Source organism: Microtus ochrogaster, linkage group LG1 (genome assembly GCF_000317375.1).
Source record: "Microtus ochrogaster isolate Prairie Vole_2 linkage group LG1, MicOch1.0, whole genome shotgun sequence".
Lineage (NCBI taxonomy): Eukaryota > Metazoa > Chordata > Mammalia > Rodentia > Cricetidae > Microtus > Microtus ochrogaster.
In genome coordinates, this window is record NC_022027.1 from 30,812,296 (window position 1) to 30,830,859 (window position 18,564).

General features: G+C 38.1%; 1 protein-coding gene across 2 annotated transcripts in view; it reads right to left on the minus strand.

Moving 5' to 3' along the window:
• Chic2 (cysteine rich hydrophobic domain 2) overlaps positions 1–18,564 on the minus strand; it is a 39,363-nt gene that overhangs the window by 6,589 nt on the left and 14,210 nt on the right. For both annotated transcript variants that reach the window (XM_005359356.3, XM_013350765.2), the window contains exons 2-5: positions 12,423–12,477; positions 12,008–12,163; positions 256–312; positions 33–92 (exon numbers count right to left, since the gene is read on the minus strand). In XM_005359356.3, the coding sequence (XP_005359413.1) occupies positions 33–92; positions 256–312; positions 12,008–12,163; positions 12,423–12,477 (328 nt within the window). The remainder of the gene's footprint in view (positions 1–32; positions 93–255; positions 313–12,007; positions 12,164–12,422; positions 12,478–18,564) is intronic.

An 18,564-nucleotide genomic window follows, 5' to 3' on the forward strand; every position in this document is an offset into this window, starting at 1 on the left:
AGAGAAACTCACAAAACAGCCCTTTAACTTACATATTCCATCATGTTGTTCGTTTCACATTTCCTTTTGCTCAGTCTCCAGTGCAAGCACAGCTAGACACGAAAGAGGGCAAAGGAAGAGAAATGAGCTCCATTTTCCTGGGCACAAGACTCACCCATTCGTCCATCTTTCATATTTTCAGTCCAACAAAAGCATCTGTTTCCATACTGTGCAATTCAGACCCGACAGTACGAAGCTGCTCCCCGCAGCACTCACCTTGTGGTATAACCTATTGTTTTCCCATTCTAATAACTTCTCGATCGATCTTCGTGTCTGGAAGACAAATGAGGGGAAAGTTTACTCTTGACTGGTTTTAGAGAAGCTGTTTTGCAGCTGCTTTTTGTGTGAAAGGGGAAGAAGTATAAAATGATGATGACAAGGCAAGAGTGGTCTGCACTCGCCATGGTCCAGCACTAAGGCGCAACCTCACATGAATTTTCCTTTAAATACAAATGCTTATATTTTAAGGTATTTTAAATTTACTAGCCTCTGATTTAAAACTATTAGTCTAAACAGCAAATGTCATTTTATTTACTTATTTAACTTAAATCTCCACTTCTTTAGGAAACATTTTGCAGTATTTAAAAAGTAATGAAGGTTCCTTAATCTCTATTTTTAAAATATTAGTAATTTAAATATTAGTTAACAAAATATCAATGGCCTTTAGGGTAAATCTTAAAAAACACAAACTATGAATTGAACGTTAATAAAGGGGGAAATGAGTTATAAAATCAAACTAATTTTAGGATTGTATGACAAAATCAGTTTGATGGTCATTGCAACTTTCAAACAGAGCCAAATTTTTATTTAAAGCAACATAAAAGTGGTATCTGGGAGTAAAATTCTATTCTTAATCCAATATTTCAGAGTTTCCTCTGTTGCTGCACCATAGAACATACAGCACGGACCGATTCTTGCTTGGGGGTGTGAAAAAAGAAGCTAATGCATGGAGCCAGGTGTCTGGATGAGACTAACTCTCTGCAGGTGCAGGAGTGACATTACTGCTAGGCGATCAACTGCAACTTGATGCAGCTGCAGCTTTCCTGCAAAAGAAGGTGTCTACTGATATAAATGTGGCGTGACTCTAAGTACGTACTGATCATCGCATGAAGACTTGAATGCCAACCAAGACTGAGTGATGTGAAAAACTGATAGGAACATGCTGGTTTTAAAGTCTGTTACGTAAAAAAGTTAGGATCTATTTAAAGTGTCTACTGTAATCCAGTTCCAGGACTACATTTCAGCATGTTGAACTGCTAGAAAGACACTGAAGTCACATAGGTGCCAATTATAATTCATATTATAGCTAGCATCAAACTACCACGAGTGCTTATATTTTCCGATTTTTATGTTATTTTTATGTTATAAAAATCGGAAAATCAACTATTTTCTGGCAATAATGTCAATGACTAATTTATTACAATTTTTTGAACAGTCTTTTCGGCAAGAATTTTAAAGAAAAAGTGCCCTTGTTAGCAATGATCAGCAGCCCTCACTTGTTTCTTTGTAAGATAGCCTTTTAGAGGCAGCGCTCCTTTTAAATGAAAATAGGGCAGCAGTTATGGTCACACTTTTTGTTAATTTAGTTGCCAGTCAGCCCCAAATCAAAAGAAAATAAGGCTGCAGAGTGTAATTAACATTCAGTTCAGTCGTTTTGTCCCTTGTCTAGCCCCCAAGCTTTGTTAAAATTGCCATCTGAATGCTGAAGGCTGTAGGGAAATCGATTTGATTCTAATCGCACCATGAAAAGAACATGATCTAACTGCTTTCAGCCCTCCGTAAATCTGTACTAGGTCTTTAGCACAATGCAACTTCCAATTTAAAAAGCACTGAATGTCTCGTCAATGACTTTGTGAAGAAAAAAGAACAAGGAGCAGACATAAAAATTCCAATAGTTGTTTAAGCATTAAAGTTCATTTGCATCACAGCGAACCTGAAAAGGGCTGACCTCTCAAACCGCCTCTCAGGTCTATGAAGTTGTAGCCTTGACAAGCTCACATTGACAGAGCTCATTGACTCTGAAAGGCTACTCTATCAATGGTGAAAAATGGCAATAGGTTCTACTATGAGCAGGCATCTGCCTGCCCACCCGCTGCTAAACCAATGGTAAAACCGTTTCAAAACCTGAATCCACCTTGTAATCTTCCTTTCTAGGACCTTTTAATAATAGATTAAGATTACTATACAATTTGAGGTTTTACTTTTACTGACGATTTAAAAAGAAGATGGGGAAAATTAAAGAAATCAGAAGAAAGAAAATTAAAGAAATCGGGAGAAGCAACTTTTTAAGTCTGTTGTTTTATTTTAAAAGTATATAAAAGTAGTTCCTAAAAACTTAATACTACATTCTGCAAATATTTATTATTCAAAGAAAAGACCGGTTATTACCATATCAAATTACCAGAATGTATATATAAGCCATGCTATACTCTCATTATCATACATACATATATATACACATGCACACCTACAGATAACATTTACCAACTTGAAAATATTTACTTCTACTTAAATCAAATACCAATATTTGTATAAAAGATAATTACAAAGTATGAATATAAAATTCTAAAATATTTATGTAGGAACCTCAAATTTATTCTTCGCCTCTAATTAGGAGTTTAATGACAGGGTTGGGTATAATTGTATCCCATAATATTAAGAATTCTAAAGCAAACAAAGTTTGCTATGCCATATTCTGCATAATCATCTGAATATTGAATATTCCTGCACTGCTGCAGTCTGGAGTAAAGCTGAATTAGCACCATCTAATCTTGCTGTGAGACGGCTCTCCTGCTTGACAGGTGAAAAAAAGGCACTTGCACGTGCAGCCTAATTAATCACCACACTTGACATCTCAGTGATTTACAGAGAGGAGCAGGTGAGAACACACAAAACCAGAAAGGAGCCCTTGATTTGAGAGGAGCGTTTCCAGCACACTAAGGTGACAAGTAAGTGATTCCAGCAATGATTTTTAAAAAAAAGTAAAAGAAGAAACTGTGCCACAAATTATTTGTTAGTAACAACAAAAGATCAAATTAAATGGAAGAAAAAAGGCTTAACCATAGAGAATGTTTAATACTATGCAATTATTTTTAGTTCACAAAATCAAAATATATTTTCAAGATGAAGTACAATACCAATTTGGCAGATAGTGGGAGAAAATATGACATTTCAGCATTATAAAAGCATTTCAAAGCTTTTAAACTTCAGTGGGAAGAAATCGCATTTTAGTTACTGTCTTCTAGAAATAAAAGTTAACAGTTTATGTCCACAGGGTTGTCAGACTCTAATGAAATACTAAAATTCAACACAGCCAAACCTGATATCTATTAACCAGACAAGCAAATCTAATCATATAAATATCTGTCACTTAATTTTAAGTGATTATACTGCCTAGCAAATTCAAAATACTCTTTTAAGTTAATAGGATCATGTATGTATGTATGTATGTATGTATGTATGTATGTATGTATGTATATTCAATATATTGAACATGAAATACCAATAAAATATTATCCTTCTAGGTCATTTCCTAAAATTAAGTCATATTATCTTCCTTAGAAGAATTTAGTGCTTGAGAAAAATACCAGATTGCTAGTCATGGGAACTGAAAATCTTCTGTTTAGCTGAAAGAACAGGAGAAAGGGCCGTACAGGCTCCAGTACAAGTTCCCTACAGTGGCCTTAATCCTTTTCAGTATCACAGGCTTGGTGGAAAGACAGGTTAGTGGTTCTTTATCAATGAATCCTCATCCTTCTGCCTAGGCTGTCAACAAGAAACCTACTTTTATCACATGGAGTCTTGAATTAGAAGAACCAAGACCACCAGCTTACACCACATATGTAAAACAAGGCTTTGTAAGATGCTGTCACGCAGCAGGCCTGAGTTTGAAGGGCAGTTTTCAGCATCTGGATTCCACCAAACTTACTCATCAAAGCTTATTCTAAATGACAATTTTTAAACAACAATATCAACATATTTTCATTATACCAGCTTTACAGTTATATTTTTCTCACTGTCGGGTCGTTCTAACATAGTTGCCTGGCTCTATTGGAGTGACTAAAACCATTTCCATTACTGAACAGGCATACAGACTTTTGGGCTTATTTTCTGTTGCCTTTGGCACAAATTTTTTTATAGAACCATGGAAGAGTCAGAACATAAAAATTACAAAGAAAATTAAAACAACAGAATTTATAAAATGGCTAAAAGGATGGTTAATCATAATTAATAGCAAATATGGCATACAGTTATACTTCTAAAGAAGAATCAAGAAGTAATTTAAAGTAAGTTTAAAACAGTAAAACATAAACCACCAAAATCTTTTTTTTTTAATTTTTCGAGACAGGGTTTCTCCATAGCTTTTGGTTCCTATCCTGGAACTAGCTATTGTAGACCAGGCTGGCCTCGAACTCACAGAGATCCGCCTGCCTCTGCCTCCCGAGTGCTGGGATTAAAGGCGTACGCCACCACTGCCAGGCTCAAACCACCAAAATCTTAACTAACATAAAATTTAGACTTCCTTAAAATTAAAATTTGATTTGAATTTAATTTTTTTAGGGCCTTTGTGTAGCTGTCCCTAAACACTTTACCCTCCTAAGGAATGAAGTAATAATTCCATACACACACACACACACACACAAACTCCATACACAAGTTCACAATATGAGCCACTAAACATAAATGAGTCTTACAGGCAAGGAGCCAGTTACGTCATCTTGAATTTGTTACCACCATTACTTAATATTCATCACCAGTGATTAATTTATTCAATCAGTTGTTTGAAAAAATGGTTTTTCAAATTTTTACAACTATCTACAAAAGTTCAACAACTCAAACCTGCAATTAAAACGTACTTGAACTGGATTTGTTCACTGTATTAAACAACGTCAAGGCAAATTTCAAATGTTCAATTTCTTATTTAAAACATTTTGAAATTCAAACTGCTATGTTTGTAATTCGTCAATTAAAATTTAACTAGAATAATGCCTCTAATGCATCCATCAATTATACAAATGGAAATAAGAAAAACAATAACGGTTTGGGGCTATTAAAAGGAAACTGTATAATTTAGAATGGATTACTTCAACTAAAGGGACAATTACTTGAATCACTTCCGTTTGTTCTGGATTAATGTTAAAACTCACATTCCAGTGGTAAACTGAAAATTAAGTATATCTCAGTATCATTACAAATACAAAACCTGTAATTATCCAAGATAAAAATATTAACTGATTACGCAAAAGAAATTTTAAACAAACTTCTTTCCCGTATGTAAAAATACGTCTTAAAATCTGCATATGAACACTGACCTTCAAAGTGTGGCTGTAGCAAGGAGTCCTGACCAGCTTTAGGACTCGTTGCTGTTTGTTAGAAGGGAGCATCTGCCCAACAAAAACACCCTCTTTCTACAGAGCTCAGGGTGACTTTTAAGAAGCTCAGTAAAGCACAATTACATGGCATTTCATCAGGTTAGCAAGTAAAAGTGAATCTTAATTTTTTAAGGTTATGCTAGTACTTCATGGTTTTAAAGGACACATCAAACACATACATAAAATGATGCACAATTTTAAAGGGAATTGATACTTGAGAACAATATTTGAGAAAATTTTGTAATAAAACTAAAATTTAATTTCATGTAACAGTAGAAACTAGAAAAACTCTGTGAGTGAAATAACTTCCATTAAGATAAAAATACTATTAAGGAGTAATTATTCTCCGTTAAGTAGAAGTCTGGGTTTTGATTTGTCTTAGTTACAGATTTAAAAAAGAAAATTATGTAATAAAATAAAAAAGAATCAGTGCTTAGAACCGACAGTGAGGAAAAACTGCAAAACTAAAACCCACCAGATTACAATACAGCAGAAGAAATAAGACTGGAAGCACCGGGTATGTGTGCTTGTCACTCAGGATCTGAGCATGCCGGGAGCTTTCCTTCCAACAAGACTATTAGGCAGTTTAGACTACTTTCATCCTATATACAAAAATGGAATATTCCAGAGGACAAGAAACTTAGAGCTCCACTAAAGTGGTACAGTGATCTAAAACCAAGGCTATAGAGCTAACAACCTCGTGTTTCCATCATAGGACAGAGCTATGAATATGTGAAGAGTATGTTTCTGAATGATGCTAACAGAAATGTTTGCTACTATATGCAAGTTACCTAAGCTACTAACTAGGTTATCTACCTTAAATAACCAACTCACTCTAAAAGTATGGTTAATATATTCAAGAAAAAAGAGGATAAAAATAAATAAATGAAAACAGAATTTCAGAATTCACTATTTCTAGTCAGAGACCATGTGTTAAGAAAACAAACTGGAGCCAGGTGGTGGTGGTGCATCCTTTTAATCCCAGCACTTGTGAGGCAGAGGCAGGTGGATCTCTGAATTCTCTCTCTGAAATGGAGGTCAACCTGGTCTACAAAGGAAGTTCCAGGGCAGCCAGCACTGTTACAGAGAAGCCCTGTCTTGAAAAAACAAAAACTAAACAAACAAAAAAGTTGGGCAGAGTTGAAGAAGGCATCACCTTTGACCTGTGGCCTATGTAGGTGTATGAGTGCACATGAACACACATAAACACACACACACACACACAAATCAGCTCTGGGCAAAACACATGCTCTAAGGATTCTAATGTGTGTTCACACAGCAAGCACTGAGTCTCAGTCAATTTCTGTCTCTTTCTGTGTCTCTCTCTGCTTGCAGATCAGAGCATTCTCAGGTCCTTCTCCAGCACCATGCCTCTCAGCCAACATGCTCCCTGCCATGATGATAATGGACTAAGATTGTAAGCGAGACTGAAACTAGGCAAGCTTCCAATGAAACGCTTTCTTTCACAAGAGTCACCTTGGTCATGGTGTCTCTTCACAGCAATAGACCAGTGACTAAGAAGAACCCAATAAATAAACTCCCCAAACCAAGTCTTACAAAGTAAAACAAAGTCAGGTATGGTGCTATGCATCTATAATCCCAGCATTTAGGAGGTAAAGACAAGATTGGAAGTTCAAGGTCAACCAACATTATTTAAACTATACAAGATAGACTCTATGTATGTATGTATTATGTATCCATCTATCTATTTAAAGTAAAATAAAAGAGCTAAGCTATAGCATAATGGAAAAATACTTATTTAGCATGCACTTATTTTAATACTTATTTAGCCTTGGGTTCCATTTTAAGGTTTGCAAAAATTTTTATAAAAAGCAAGCATAAAATGACATGGAAGCAAAAAGCCATGACTGATTATTAATTGTGCATAAACTCTCAGGTCATATTCTACCACTGAGTGAAGTCAGGAACCTGGAAACAGAAACTGAAGCAAAGTCATGGAGAAATCCTACTTACTGGCTTACCCCACCCTATTGCTCAGCCTATTTTTTTTATACCATCCAAGACCACCTGTCCAGAGACCTGGACCCTCCCATGTCAATATCAATCAAGGAAATGCCCCCACAGTCTTATCAACAGGTAAATCTTATAGAGACATTCGCATTTGGGTCCAAATGACTCAAGCGTGTGTTAAGTTAACATAAAACATTAACCAACTTAATAACAAAACTCTGTCTCGAGAAGGAAATAAAAATAGAAAAGGACATAAAAAGGTAAGAGCTGATGGGAGAGGACCCAGGAAGAGACTTTCTACCCGAGAGACTGAGGTAGAAAACAGAAAGAAAAGGGGATTCTGGTCATGCTTTTGTCTTTCTGTTTCAACAGCATATTGGTATGAAGTACTGTGTCTGTAGGTGTTAGTGTGTTTTATTTCTTCCTGTTATTTAAAAATGATCTTTCCCAGAACACCCGCTCTTTCTGGACCCCATCACTGCCAAACCTCCAAGTCTTTAGTTATGATTACTAGTTTCTCATTGGAGATGGGGAAAAAAGTGCAGTGTTGAGTCTGAGTACTGACCAGTGATACAAGAGAAGGGAAGAACAAGAGAACACAGGAAGTTGGATGAGTAAGAGAGGCGGGGAGGATCTAGAAAGACTTGGAGAAGGGGGAAACATGATCAAAATATACTGTATAAAAAAAAAATTGCTGGGTGCACGCCTTTAATCCTAGTACTTGGGAGGCAGAGGCAAGTGGATCTCTCTGAGTTCAAGGCCTGGCCTACAAGTGCTAGTTCCAGGGCAACAAGGACTATTACACAGAGAAACCCTGTTTCAAAAAAACAAGCAAACAAACAAACAAAAAATTTAAATAAAAAAATATTTTAAAGGTTTATTTTTGATTATGGGGGGTGGCACATGAATGTGAGCACGCTGAATACAGGTGCCAGTGAAGAGCAGAAAAAGGCCATCAGACATCAGAGTCCCTGGAGCTTGCGTTACAAGTGGTTGGGAGCTGTGTGACATGGGTGCTGGGAAATAAATTCAGGTCCTCTGCTCTTAACTACTGAGCATCCTTCCAGTTCCTAAAAGTCGAGTTCTTCCTCAGTGAAAAATGGCCTGTATTGTTCTCTTTTACAATTAGGTTTTTGTAGATGATTTCTGTCTTTACGTTGGGGGCTTCAGTTCTAGACTGGATCAAGGATCACGAAAGTTCAGAACCTTCACATGATCATGAGCATTGACATTCTCTTCATAGGACATGATACACAGACATACACATAAAATAAAAATAAATCATTAGTTTTTCTAGTTGTTAACAAATTGAACTTAAAGTTTATATTAAAAAAAAATAACCCCTCCAAAAATCTTGAAGAACAAAATTCCACAGTTAATAATGTAGCTCAGCTGATATAGTCCTGCCTAAGTTGCAAAAAACAGAGTTGGATACCCAGCTCCTGATAAACGAGGTACAGCAAGCAACACATGCCTGTAATCCCTGCATTGAGAGATGGAGGCAAGAGCAGAGGGTTAAGGTCATCTACTACATAGGAAGCTCAAGGTTAGTCTGGGCCACATGAAGAGTCCATCTAAAAACAGGGGAGAGGACAAATCTGCAAGACTCACCTCACTGAACATTAAGCAAAAGTAAACAAGCTATAGTAAATAAGACAGTGTCATATTAAGGTCAACACAAATGGAACATAGTAAATTCAAAAAAAGAGATCCATACAAATATGATGATTTCCCATTAAATATTAAAAGAATAGTCTTTTAACAGAAGGTGCTATAAAGCCTAGAGAGTCATATGCCAAAACATGAACTTTGATCTCCTTGTCAAACTACAGACTTAGTTGACTTCCTAGGGGAGGCCTTACCCTCTCTTAGGAGCCCATGAAGGTGGTAGGTGGGAACAGGTGGAGAGGAGGGAGGGGGAGCTGGTATGTAAAAAATAAATAAAAACATAAAGAAAGCTATACACAAAATGCAGGAGATATCAAAAATCTTCACAACTTTGCTTTAGGCAAAAATATTAAATATGATAATAAAGGCACTATATTTTTCTTTTCTTTTTTTCCAGACAAAGTTTCACTCTGAAGCCCTGGCTGTCCTGGAACTCACTATGTAGACCAGGCTGTCCTTGAACTCATAGAGATCTGCCTATCTCTGCCTCCTAAGGGCTGGAATATGTGCACCTGGCATAAAAGCACTTTTTTTTTTAAACCAATGAACTAGACATCACCAAAATCAAAACTTTGGCTCTGCCAAAGACACTGTTAAAAGAATAGGAAAGACAGGCTATATACTAGAAAAATAATACTGACACTGTTAAAAGAATAGGAAAGACAGGCTATATACTAGAAAAATAATACTGACATATATCTAACAAGGTACTAACATCAGGATTACATTAATCGTTCTCAAGCCTGGCATAGTAGTGCAAGCTTTATACTCTCAACACTTGGAAAGCTGGGGCAGAAGAATCCTAAGTTCAAGCTTCAATTGGGTTACATAATAAGACCCTGTCTAAATTCAACAACAACAACAAACCATTTTTAAAAAGTAGGACATGGAGGCTGGAGAGATGGCTCAGTGGTTAAGAGCACTGACTGCTCTTCCAGAGGACCCAGGTTCAATTCCCAGCACCAACATGGCAGCTCACAACAGTCTGAAGATCCAGTTGCAGGGGATCTGACACCTTCACACCAATGCATATGAAATAAAGTTAAACAGAGATCCACCTGCCTCTGCCTCCTGGGTGCTAGGATTAAAGGTATGTGCAAACACCACCCAGCCCCTCAAAGTTTCTTAAGAAGGAACATCTAGATAGAATTGTCAGAGTCCCCAAAACCAACAGGAATAAAAATACATCTTGATTTGTAACCTCTAGTTGAAATGTACTGTATTTCCTTTGGCTATGCATGTATGCACCAAACTATAGTGACCAAACAGGAATGGTGCTTTGACTGCTTGCAGAATCAGATTCTTCCCATCAGACCCATTACTATGAATCTGCTACTTTATTTGTATACATTAATAAGAACAACTTGATAAATTTGCTTTAAAGCATTCTAGGTTTCTTGGGTTGTTTGTGGGGTTTTTAGAACAAGCAAAGTTTATTTTTAGAGTAAGTCAAGACAGAAGGACAAGCCCCACCGCTGGGACCTGGGCCTATAGTCTTAGTCTACCATCTGTCTTTATCTTGTCTACCCTGTGGGTGGTTACTTTCCTGGAATGGGTAGAAATTTTCACAGACGTCATCTTTACCCACAATTCACGTTACAATTAGAAATGCTTCAGATCTAGGGTCACATACAAAGTATAATTACTACACAGCTGAGCCTGCTAGGGAACACGCAATGGTTACTATGCTCTTCAGGAAGGGGCTCCACAGGGGCCAAATGGAACCTGCTGAGACTAGCTTTGTTTTTCTCAGAATCCTGTGCTTCCTCTTATTTAGTTCCTTTAGCTGTCTTATATCCCACCTGCAAGCACTTACTTGTATTTCCCTAGCATTAGTTTTAACCCTATCATTTCCCCTCCAAACCCCAAGGATTTGAGACTCAGTTAACCAGAGAGGTGACTTGGTGGTTGGGAACATTGGCTGCTCTTGCAGAGAACCAGGGTTCAATTCACAGTACTCACAAGCACCTGTAACTCTAGTTCCAGGGAATCTGACGCCCTCTTCTGATCTCTACTGGCACCAGGGACACATATGGTGCCTATAATACATACAGCCAAAACACTCATATGCACAAAACAAGATTTTAAAAAGTAAACAGAGAGCTGAGGCAATAGCTTAATCAATGCTAGAGCACTTGCTTGGAAGATCCTGTACACTGAAAGTTGATTTGGAGCATAAGGATATGACCTAATCAATAGATTATTCTGAATATGATGGATTCTGAACACGATGACCTTTGGAAAGTGTTTCAAATATCTAGAGATGTGAGCTAGTAGAATGGGTAGGGTTCTGTTCTCAGGACTACATCTTATTCCAATCCCCTCCTTCCCTCTCTGATGCCTGGCAACTGTAAGGCAAGCAGCTCTGCTCAGCTACCGTGACATTTTTGCTTGGACAGACAGAGAAGTAATGGAGCTAGCACTGCAGTCCACAGACTAAAATCTCTAAAACCATGAGCCAAACAGTTTCCTCCCTTAAACTGTTTCAAACATTTATGAAACAGCATCAAAGCTGACAGAATTTCTCATATGCTGTTAGGCTAAAAGCTTTATAACATTGTGTCCGTACAACAATTCTATTCAAATCATAGGTGAATATTAACATTTATAGTCTTACCATCCAGATTTAAAGAGGTTAAGAACTATGCCCATAGACATAGGGAAGAGGTAGAGTTGAACCCAGCATCCATGAACACTGTACCACTCTAGTCCATAATTAATGTACACATAGTGCTGCATTCTTCTTTGGCCACAATTTCCTGATGCACAGAAATTATGAATAGTTTCCTCATAGCTATTTTATAACATTTGAATATATGATAATTAATCTTGCTTAACCAGATCAGATTATTTTTGTATAGTATTTGAAACAGTGTGATTCATTCAACAGAAAAAAAAAAGTAAACATGAGATTGTTTCACACTTCTAAGTAAATTAAAAGATGTAATTCAACTTACTCTTTTACTGAGGCAAATAACTGGCCACATACTGCAGCCTAACGTGCAGCAGCAGCACAGGCAGCCACAAAGCAACCACCGCACGTTCACAGGAAGATTCTTCCTGAGACAGCTGTTAACTCTGTTGATGCTGGCTTTAAATTCTTCAGGAGCTACCTACAGGACAGTAAGAAATGTAACTGAGATGCTGAATGACAGAAATGGGATTCACCACACATTTTTCTAATTTCTAAGGAAAACTAATTTGAGATATATAAACAGTAGATCAATAAGAGAGACACTTACTGGGCAGTGATAGCGTACACCTTTAATCCCACGGAGGCAGAGACAGGTGATCTCTGAGTTTGAGGCTAGCCTGGTCTACAGAGAGAACATTTCAGGACAGTCAGGGTTAGAGAGAAAGAGAGACACTCACCTTTCCAGTTAATGAAGATGGGAATTCTGATTCAAACTTGTTGCTCAGTCCAAATCTATTAAAAGAAAAAATGTTATTATATGACACCGAGGCAACAGAACAAAAGTTTGAACTACCTAACTTAAAGGTGAAATGAATAGAATGTGGACCCCACAGAGTGTCTAAGACAAAATCATCATAACGAGCAATTTACAAAATGTAGCATGTAATGACTTTTCCAATGGAATCAAAACTTATATGAGGGACAATTAAATAACCAGCAATATATAAGCAAAAGAATAAGTAAAAGAATGGTTTATTTCATTTGAGCTCTTACGTATACCTTAAAAGCATCAAAGCATATTTTAAACAGATAGCAAATTTTCTAGCTTTCACTGTTTTGAATTCATAGTGCATTTTGTCTTTTAAATACCAAACTACAAGAAACCAACTGCTTCCATTTATTTCACTCTAGAATGAAAATTGTAAGATAAGAACATTTTATAATGATATTAATTGCACCACATCTGACAATGTATTACAGCTAAAACCACATACACTAGACAAGACAGTCCATTAAGCAAGCCCATAACTTGAACAACTAACTAGGACTCTGAACTGTGGACAATGAGCCCACAAATGAGCATTTGCTTTAAGATCACTTCATCCCAGCACTGGCTAGCAGCAGAGGGGGTTAGTAGGAGCTAACAGGGCTGTGCAACTCAGACGGGTTTTTTCTCTTGACATTTCTGAGTATAAGGTATTAATAAATAGATGGTTTCACCGGTAAGGGCTGAAATATACAAAAACTGAATCTACTGCAGTTGCTGACAGTAGAAAGCAGGAACTATCCAGTGAAGGAGTCAGCAGTTCACACTGCAGAGCAGGAATGATCAAGTATGCAAACCACCATGATAGGGCATTAGACCAGGAGCAGAAGACAGTACAGAGAAAAAGAGTAAAACCACTCAAGCCCATGCCTGTGTGCATGTCTGTGTGAAGGTGTCAGATCCCCTGGAACTGGAGTTACAGATGAGCTGACATGTGGGTGCTGGGAGTTGAACCTGGGTCCTCTGAAAGAGCGGCCTATGCTCCTAACTGCTGAGCCATCTCTCCAGCCCCATCCCCCAAAGCATTCTTAAATACTATTTCTTAAATCCCCTTAAGTACTTTTGTTTTTTATAACCTAATAAAGCCTCATCATTCACTTTGTTGTTGTTGTTATTTTTTTCAAAGTTTTGAAGCTGTCCTGGAACCCACTTTGTAGACCAGGCTGGCCTTGAATTCACAGAGATCTGCCTGCCTCTGCCTCCCAAGTACTGGAATTAAAGGTGCACGCCACCACTGCCTGGCCAGCATTCACATTTAAAAAAGAAAAGAGAGAGAGAAAATCAACTCTTTTTTAAATTTATTTTTTTATTTTATGTGCATTGATTGGTGTTTTGCTATTGGTGTCAGGTCCTCTGGAACTGGAATTACAGACAGTTGTGGGCTGCCATGTGGATGCTGGGAATTAAACCTGGGTCCTCTGTAAGAGCAGTCAATGCTCTTAACCACCGAGCCATCTCTCCAAACTCCATCATTCTCAGTTTTAAGATTCCATAATGATAGTGGCAAAGGCTCCCAATATAATCCTTAATGAAAAGACAAAAAACTAAAATATTATTACCTAAATTTTAATTTAACTATTGACATATGGAAACTAAAATCAAATCCATCCAAATACTAATGGTAGCTAATCCTGGATAATGAAGATTATGGATGGCATTTTTATTATTATGTTTTCCATGACTTCTCTAATAAAATCTATTAGTATTTAAGACTAAATTTCAAGACTAAGGATAGGACTGGGGACATTAGTCTGAGCCTGAGTTTGGATCCCCAGAACACACATTAAAAGTCAAGCACAGCACCTGTAAACACAGCACTCAGGGGATAAAAGAGGAGGAAGCTCATGAGCTTCAGGTTTAGTGAGTTTCTATCTCAGAAAATAAAGGCAGTGAGGGCAATACGGGAGATAGCCCACGTCTACCTCTCGCCTCAATGTGTGTTTACATACACACACTACATAAAAAAGTACATATAACACATGCACACACACTCAACTGTACAACTATATACATTTTAAAAGTACATACAACACACACAATACACATAAACACAAGCAAGAAACAGAAAGAAAAAAACCTAGGAACAACTACACAAAAAAAGAAGAGCCCTTTTGATTCTTAGTAATCCTAAATTTCATTTTCTGCTTCACTGGGAAATACAACTTCCTAATATTTAAGTAATCTTTATGCCTTTCCTTATAATTAGAAAAAGAATTAAAATATTAAGAAAAATAGATTATGAGAGAGTTTTGTTTTTAAGACAGAATAAGGAAATGTATGTTCAAGAGACATATCATATTTAGAGATAATTCCAGTAGCCTGAGTGTATTTCAGGGCTGGGAATATAGCTCAGTTACTAACACTCATGAAGTTGCCTAGCTAGCATACATTTAGCCCTGAGTTCAATCCCCAACACTACATAAAGTAGGTGTTGTTACACACCAGCAATGCTAGAATCGGGAAGTGTGGACAGGAAGATCAGGAATTCAAGATCGCTTTCAGCTACAGAGGGAGTTCATTGTCCAGCCCAAGCTACAAGAGAACCTATCTTAAAACAAACAAACAAAAAATCCAACCAAAAACAAACAAATGAGTGTATTTAAAGGTTTGTTTGCTTGTTTGGTAGTTTTGGGTGTTTTTTTTTTTGTTGGTGGTGGTGGTTGGTTGTTGGTTTTTTGAGACAGGGTTTCTCTGCACCCCACCCATCCCCACATTGTCTGTAGACCAGGCTCAAATTCAGAGACTACCTGCCTCAGCCTCTTGAGTGCTGGAATTGAAGGCTATACAGTTCTACATCTTAAACAGAAAGTAGAAGGCACCAACCATTAAAATCATTTTGTTTTTGTCATTTTGATTTTGGGGTTTTAATTCTTATTTGTACGTATGTGTCTCTGTGTAGCCTCGTTTACCTTGGTCTACCTATTCTTTTGAGGCAATGTCTTTTCTTCCTGAACCTGGGCCTTGCTCTTTCTCTGCTAGTCTGGTATAAGAAAGTTTCCCCAATTCTCCGTCTCTGCTCCTTTGCAGCCTGAGTCACAAGCATGCTCAGAGGTGCTGAGGTCCCATTTGTGTCTACTGATTACACAGCAAGTGTTCTTTTATTTTTATTTTTTTTATATTTATTTATTTATTATGTATACAATATTCTGTCTGTGTGTCTGCCTGCAGGCCAGAAGAGGGCACCAGAACCCATTACAGATGGTTGTAAGCCACCATGTGGATGCTGGGAATTGAACTCAGGACCTTTGGAAGAGCAGGCAATGCTCTTAACCTCTGAGCCATTTCTCCAGCCCACAAGTTTTCTTTTTACATACCTCTCTGTTGCTCTCTGTTTTTTAGAAGATTTACTTATGTTTCTGAGTGTTTTGCCTGTGTGTATGTCTGAGCACCATTGTGTGCATGGTGCCAAGGGGTTCTGAAGAGAGTCTCAGATAACCTGGACCTGGAGTTAGAGATGGTTATGAGTCACCATGTGAGTCTTGGGAATTGAACACAGGTCCACCATAAAAGCAACAATCCTCTTAACTGATGAGCCCTCCCTCCTCTCTGCCACCCATAAAACCCCTTGAAATTTCCAGCTTTTCACCAACCAAGGTCAAGAGGTAGAATGTAAAAAGTAAAACATGCTTATTTCAAGAAAACTAGACAGTAACAGCAGGCTCACAACTGAAATGGCAAGCATGCAGCCAGCAATCCAATGAGGTAGACAAAAACTGGCAAGTACAAAAAGCTAATGTGGTACAGTTGGAAGAGTAATACAATGGAGAGAGAATGCCTGAATTTTAATCCTGGTCTAAATATCAATTCATCATATTATCGGAAAAGTAAATCTCCCCTGCAATTTTATCTGTCTCAGATAAGACAGCGCACCAAGCTAATGCTGTACTGAACTAAGTTGTTAGTTTTTACAGTGCTAAGGACGACATCCGGAGCCCTGGCAATCCATTTCTAATAAAGCTCCATCCCAGTTCCATCTCTAATTCTAGTTATTTATTTATTTACTTATTTATCACGTTAAGGTCTCACTGTATAGGTCAGTGTGGCAATGGAACTAACTAGTAAGCCTCCTGTTTCAACACCCCCATTTTTAAGTTTTAGAGTGTGTGTATGTGTGCATGCTTGTATGGTGTGTATGCTAGCTAGTTTTATGTCAGCTTGATACAAGCTAGAAATATCTGAAAGGAGGGAACCTCAATTGAGAAAATGCCTCCATAAAATCTTGCTTATCGGGCATTTTCTTAATGATGAGGGAAGGCCTAGCCCATAGTGGGTGGTGCAACCCCTGGGTTCTATAAGAAAGCAGGCTAAGCAAGACATGATAAACAAGCCAGAAAACAGCACCCTCCATGGTCTATGCATCAGCTCCTGCTCCAGGTTCCTGCCCTGTTTGAGTTCCTTTCCCAGCTTCCTTCAGTAATGAACAATGACATGGAAGTGTAAGCTGAATAAACCCTTTTCTCCCGAGATTGCTTTGGTCATGGTGTTTCGTTAGAGCAACAGAAACCCTAATTAAGACAGTCTACATTCTTGGGCACATATGTGCCACAGGGCTCATATGGAGGTTGGGGACACTTTTGTGGGATTGGGGTTTCTCCTTCCACCTTTACATGGGTTCCAGAGATCAAACTCAGGTTCTAGACTTGGATAACAGTCATGTTTACACACTGAGCTATCTCATGGGCCCAACTCTACCCCCACCCCTTTTTTTGAGAGAGAGAGAGAATCTCTCTGGAAAGTCTTGGCTGTCTTGGAGTTTCCTATGTAGATCAGACAGGTTTTGAACTCAGAGATTCTCCTGCCCCTGCCTCCCAAGTGATGAGATTAAAGGCATACACCTCCATACCTATCTTCTCAAGTTAAAAAAAAAAACAAACTGCAAGATTTAAGGGCTCAATTTACACAGGACAGTTGCTATAAAATGGGAAATGGTTTAAGACTTTATTCTTGTTTTTAAAAAGTTTCCTGAGGAATTTCTCTCTTTATAAGAAGTTTATATTCTAGAGTGAGTTATAGAGGTACATGCCTACAGTAAGTCCAGAATTAAGACCGCTAAAGAGGGAGAAGTTGAGCTTTCAGGTCAGCTACAGCTACATAGCAAACCCTGGTTGCAAATACATACATACATTTGTACTCTAGTATGTCTGGCAAACTTGTGTTCTGACAGAAGATAATTATGAAAAAAATGTGGCACAGGGTAAGGAGAAGATGGAGAGTTCTGATTTTAAGTAGGAGGAGACGACTACCTGACAGAGAAGGAAAATGAAGAGGGCCTAGGTTCTGGGTATTAGAAGCAAGTGTCCATAAAAAGGAGCTAGCCAGTACAAAGGGCCTAGGTCAGAAGCACACTTAGAATAATCAGGAAATGGAAAGGAAGCCAGTGTAACTAGAACAAGACAAGGGCGCAGAAGTAAGAAAGAAGTGAGAGACTGTCCACAGGGTAGGTCAGGTCAGGGAGAGTCTTACAGCTATAGAAAGAACTCTAAAGGGGATGAGGTGCCAGAGATAAGGAGAGAGACAGCTGAATTCTATTTCGAAAGTACCATCGATAATGCAGATGTGCCCACCAGGGGGGCTGTAAAGGGAAAAGGCACGGAGTGTAAAAGGGAAAAGTAGCAAGTTTAAGGCACAAGAAACAAGGGGAGCATACAACAAAAGTTCTGTTTCAAGACAGAACTAAGGCTTGCTTGACACAACAACAGATACAGAGAAAGACATCTAAGGTGTCAAATTTTTTGGTCTATGGAACACTGTGCTGGCTAGTTTTCTGTAAATTTGACACAAGCTAGTGTCATCTGGGAAGAGGAAACCTCAATTGAGAAAGGACCTCCTGCAACAATGGGCCCCATCAGATTGGCCTATAGGCACGCCTGTGAGGCATTTTCTTCATTAATGATTAATGTTGGAGGGCCCAGCTCCCTGTAGGTGACCTGGATAGTGCCATCCCTAGGCAGGTAGGTGGTCCTGGACTGTGTAGGAGAGCAGACTGAGGAAGCCAGTAAGCAGCATTCCTCCATGGTCTCCATTCCGTTTCTACCTCCAGGTTCCTGCCTCAG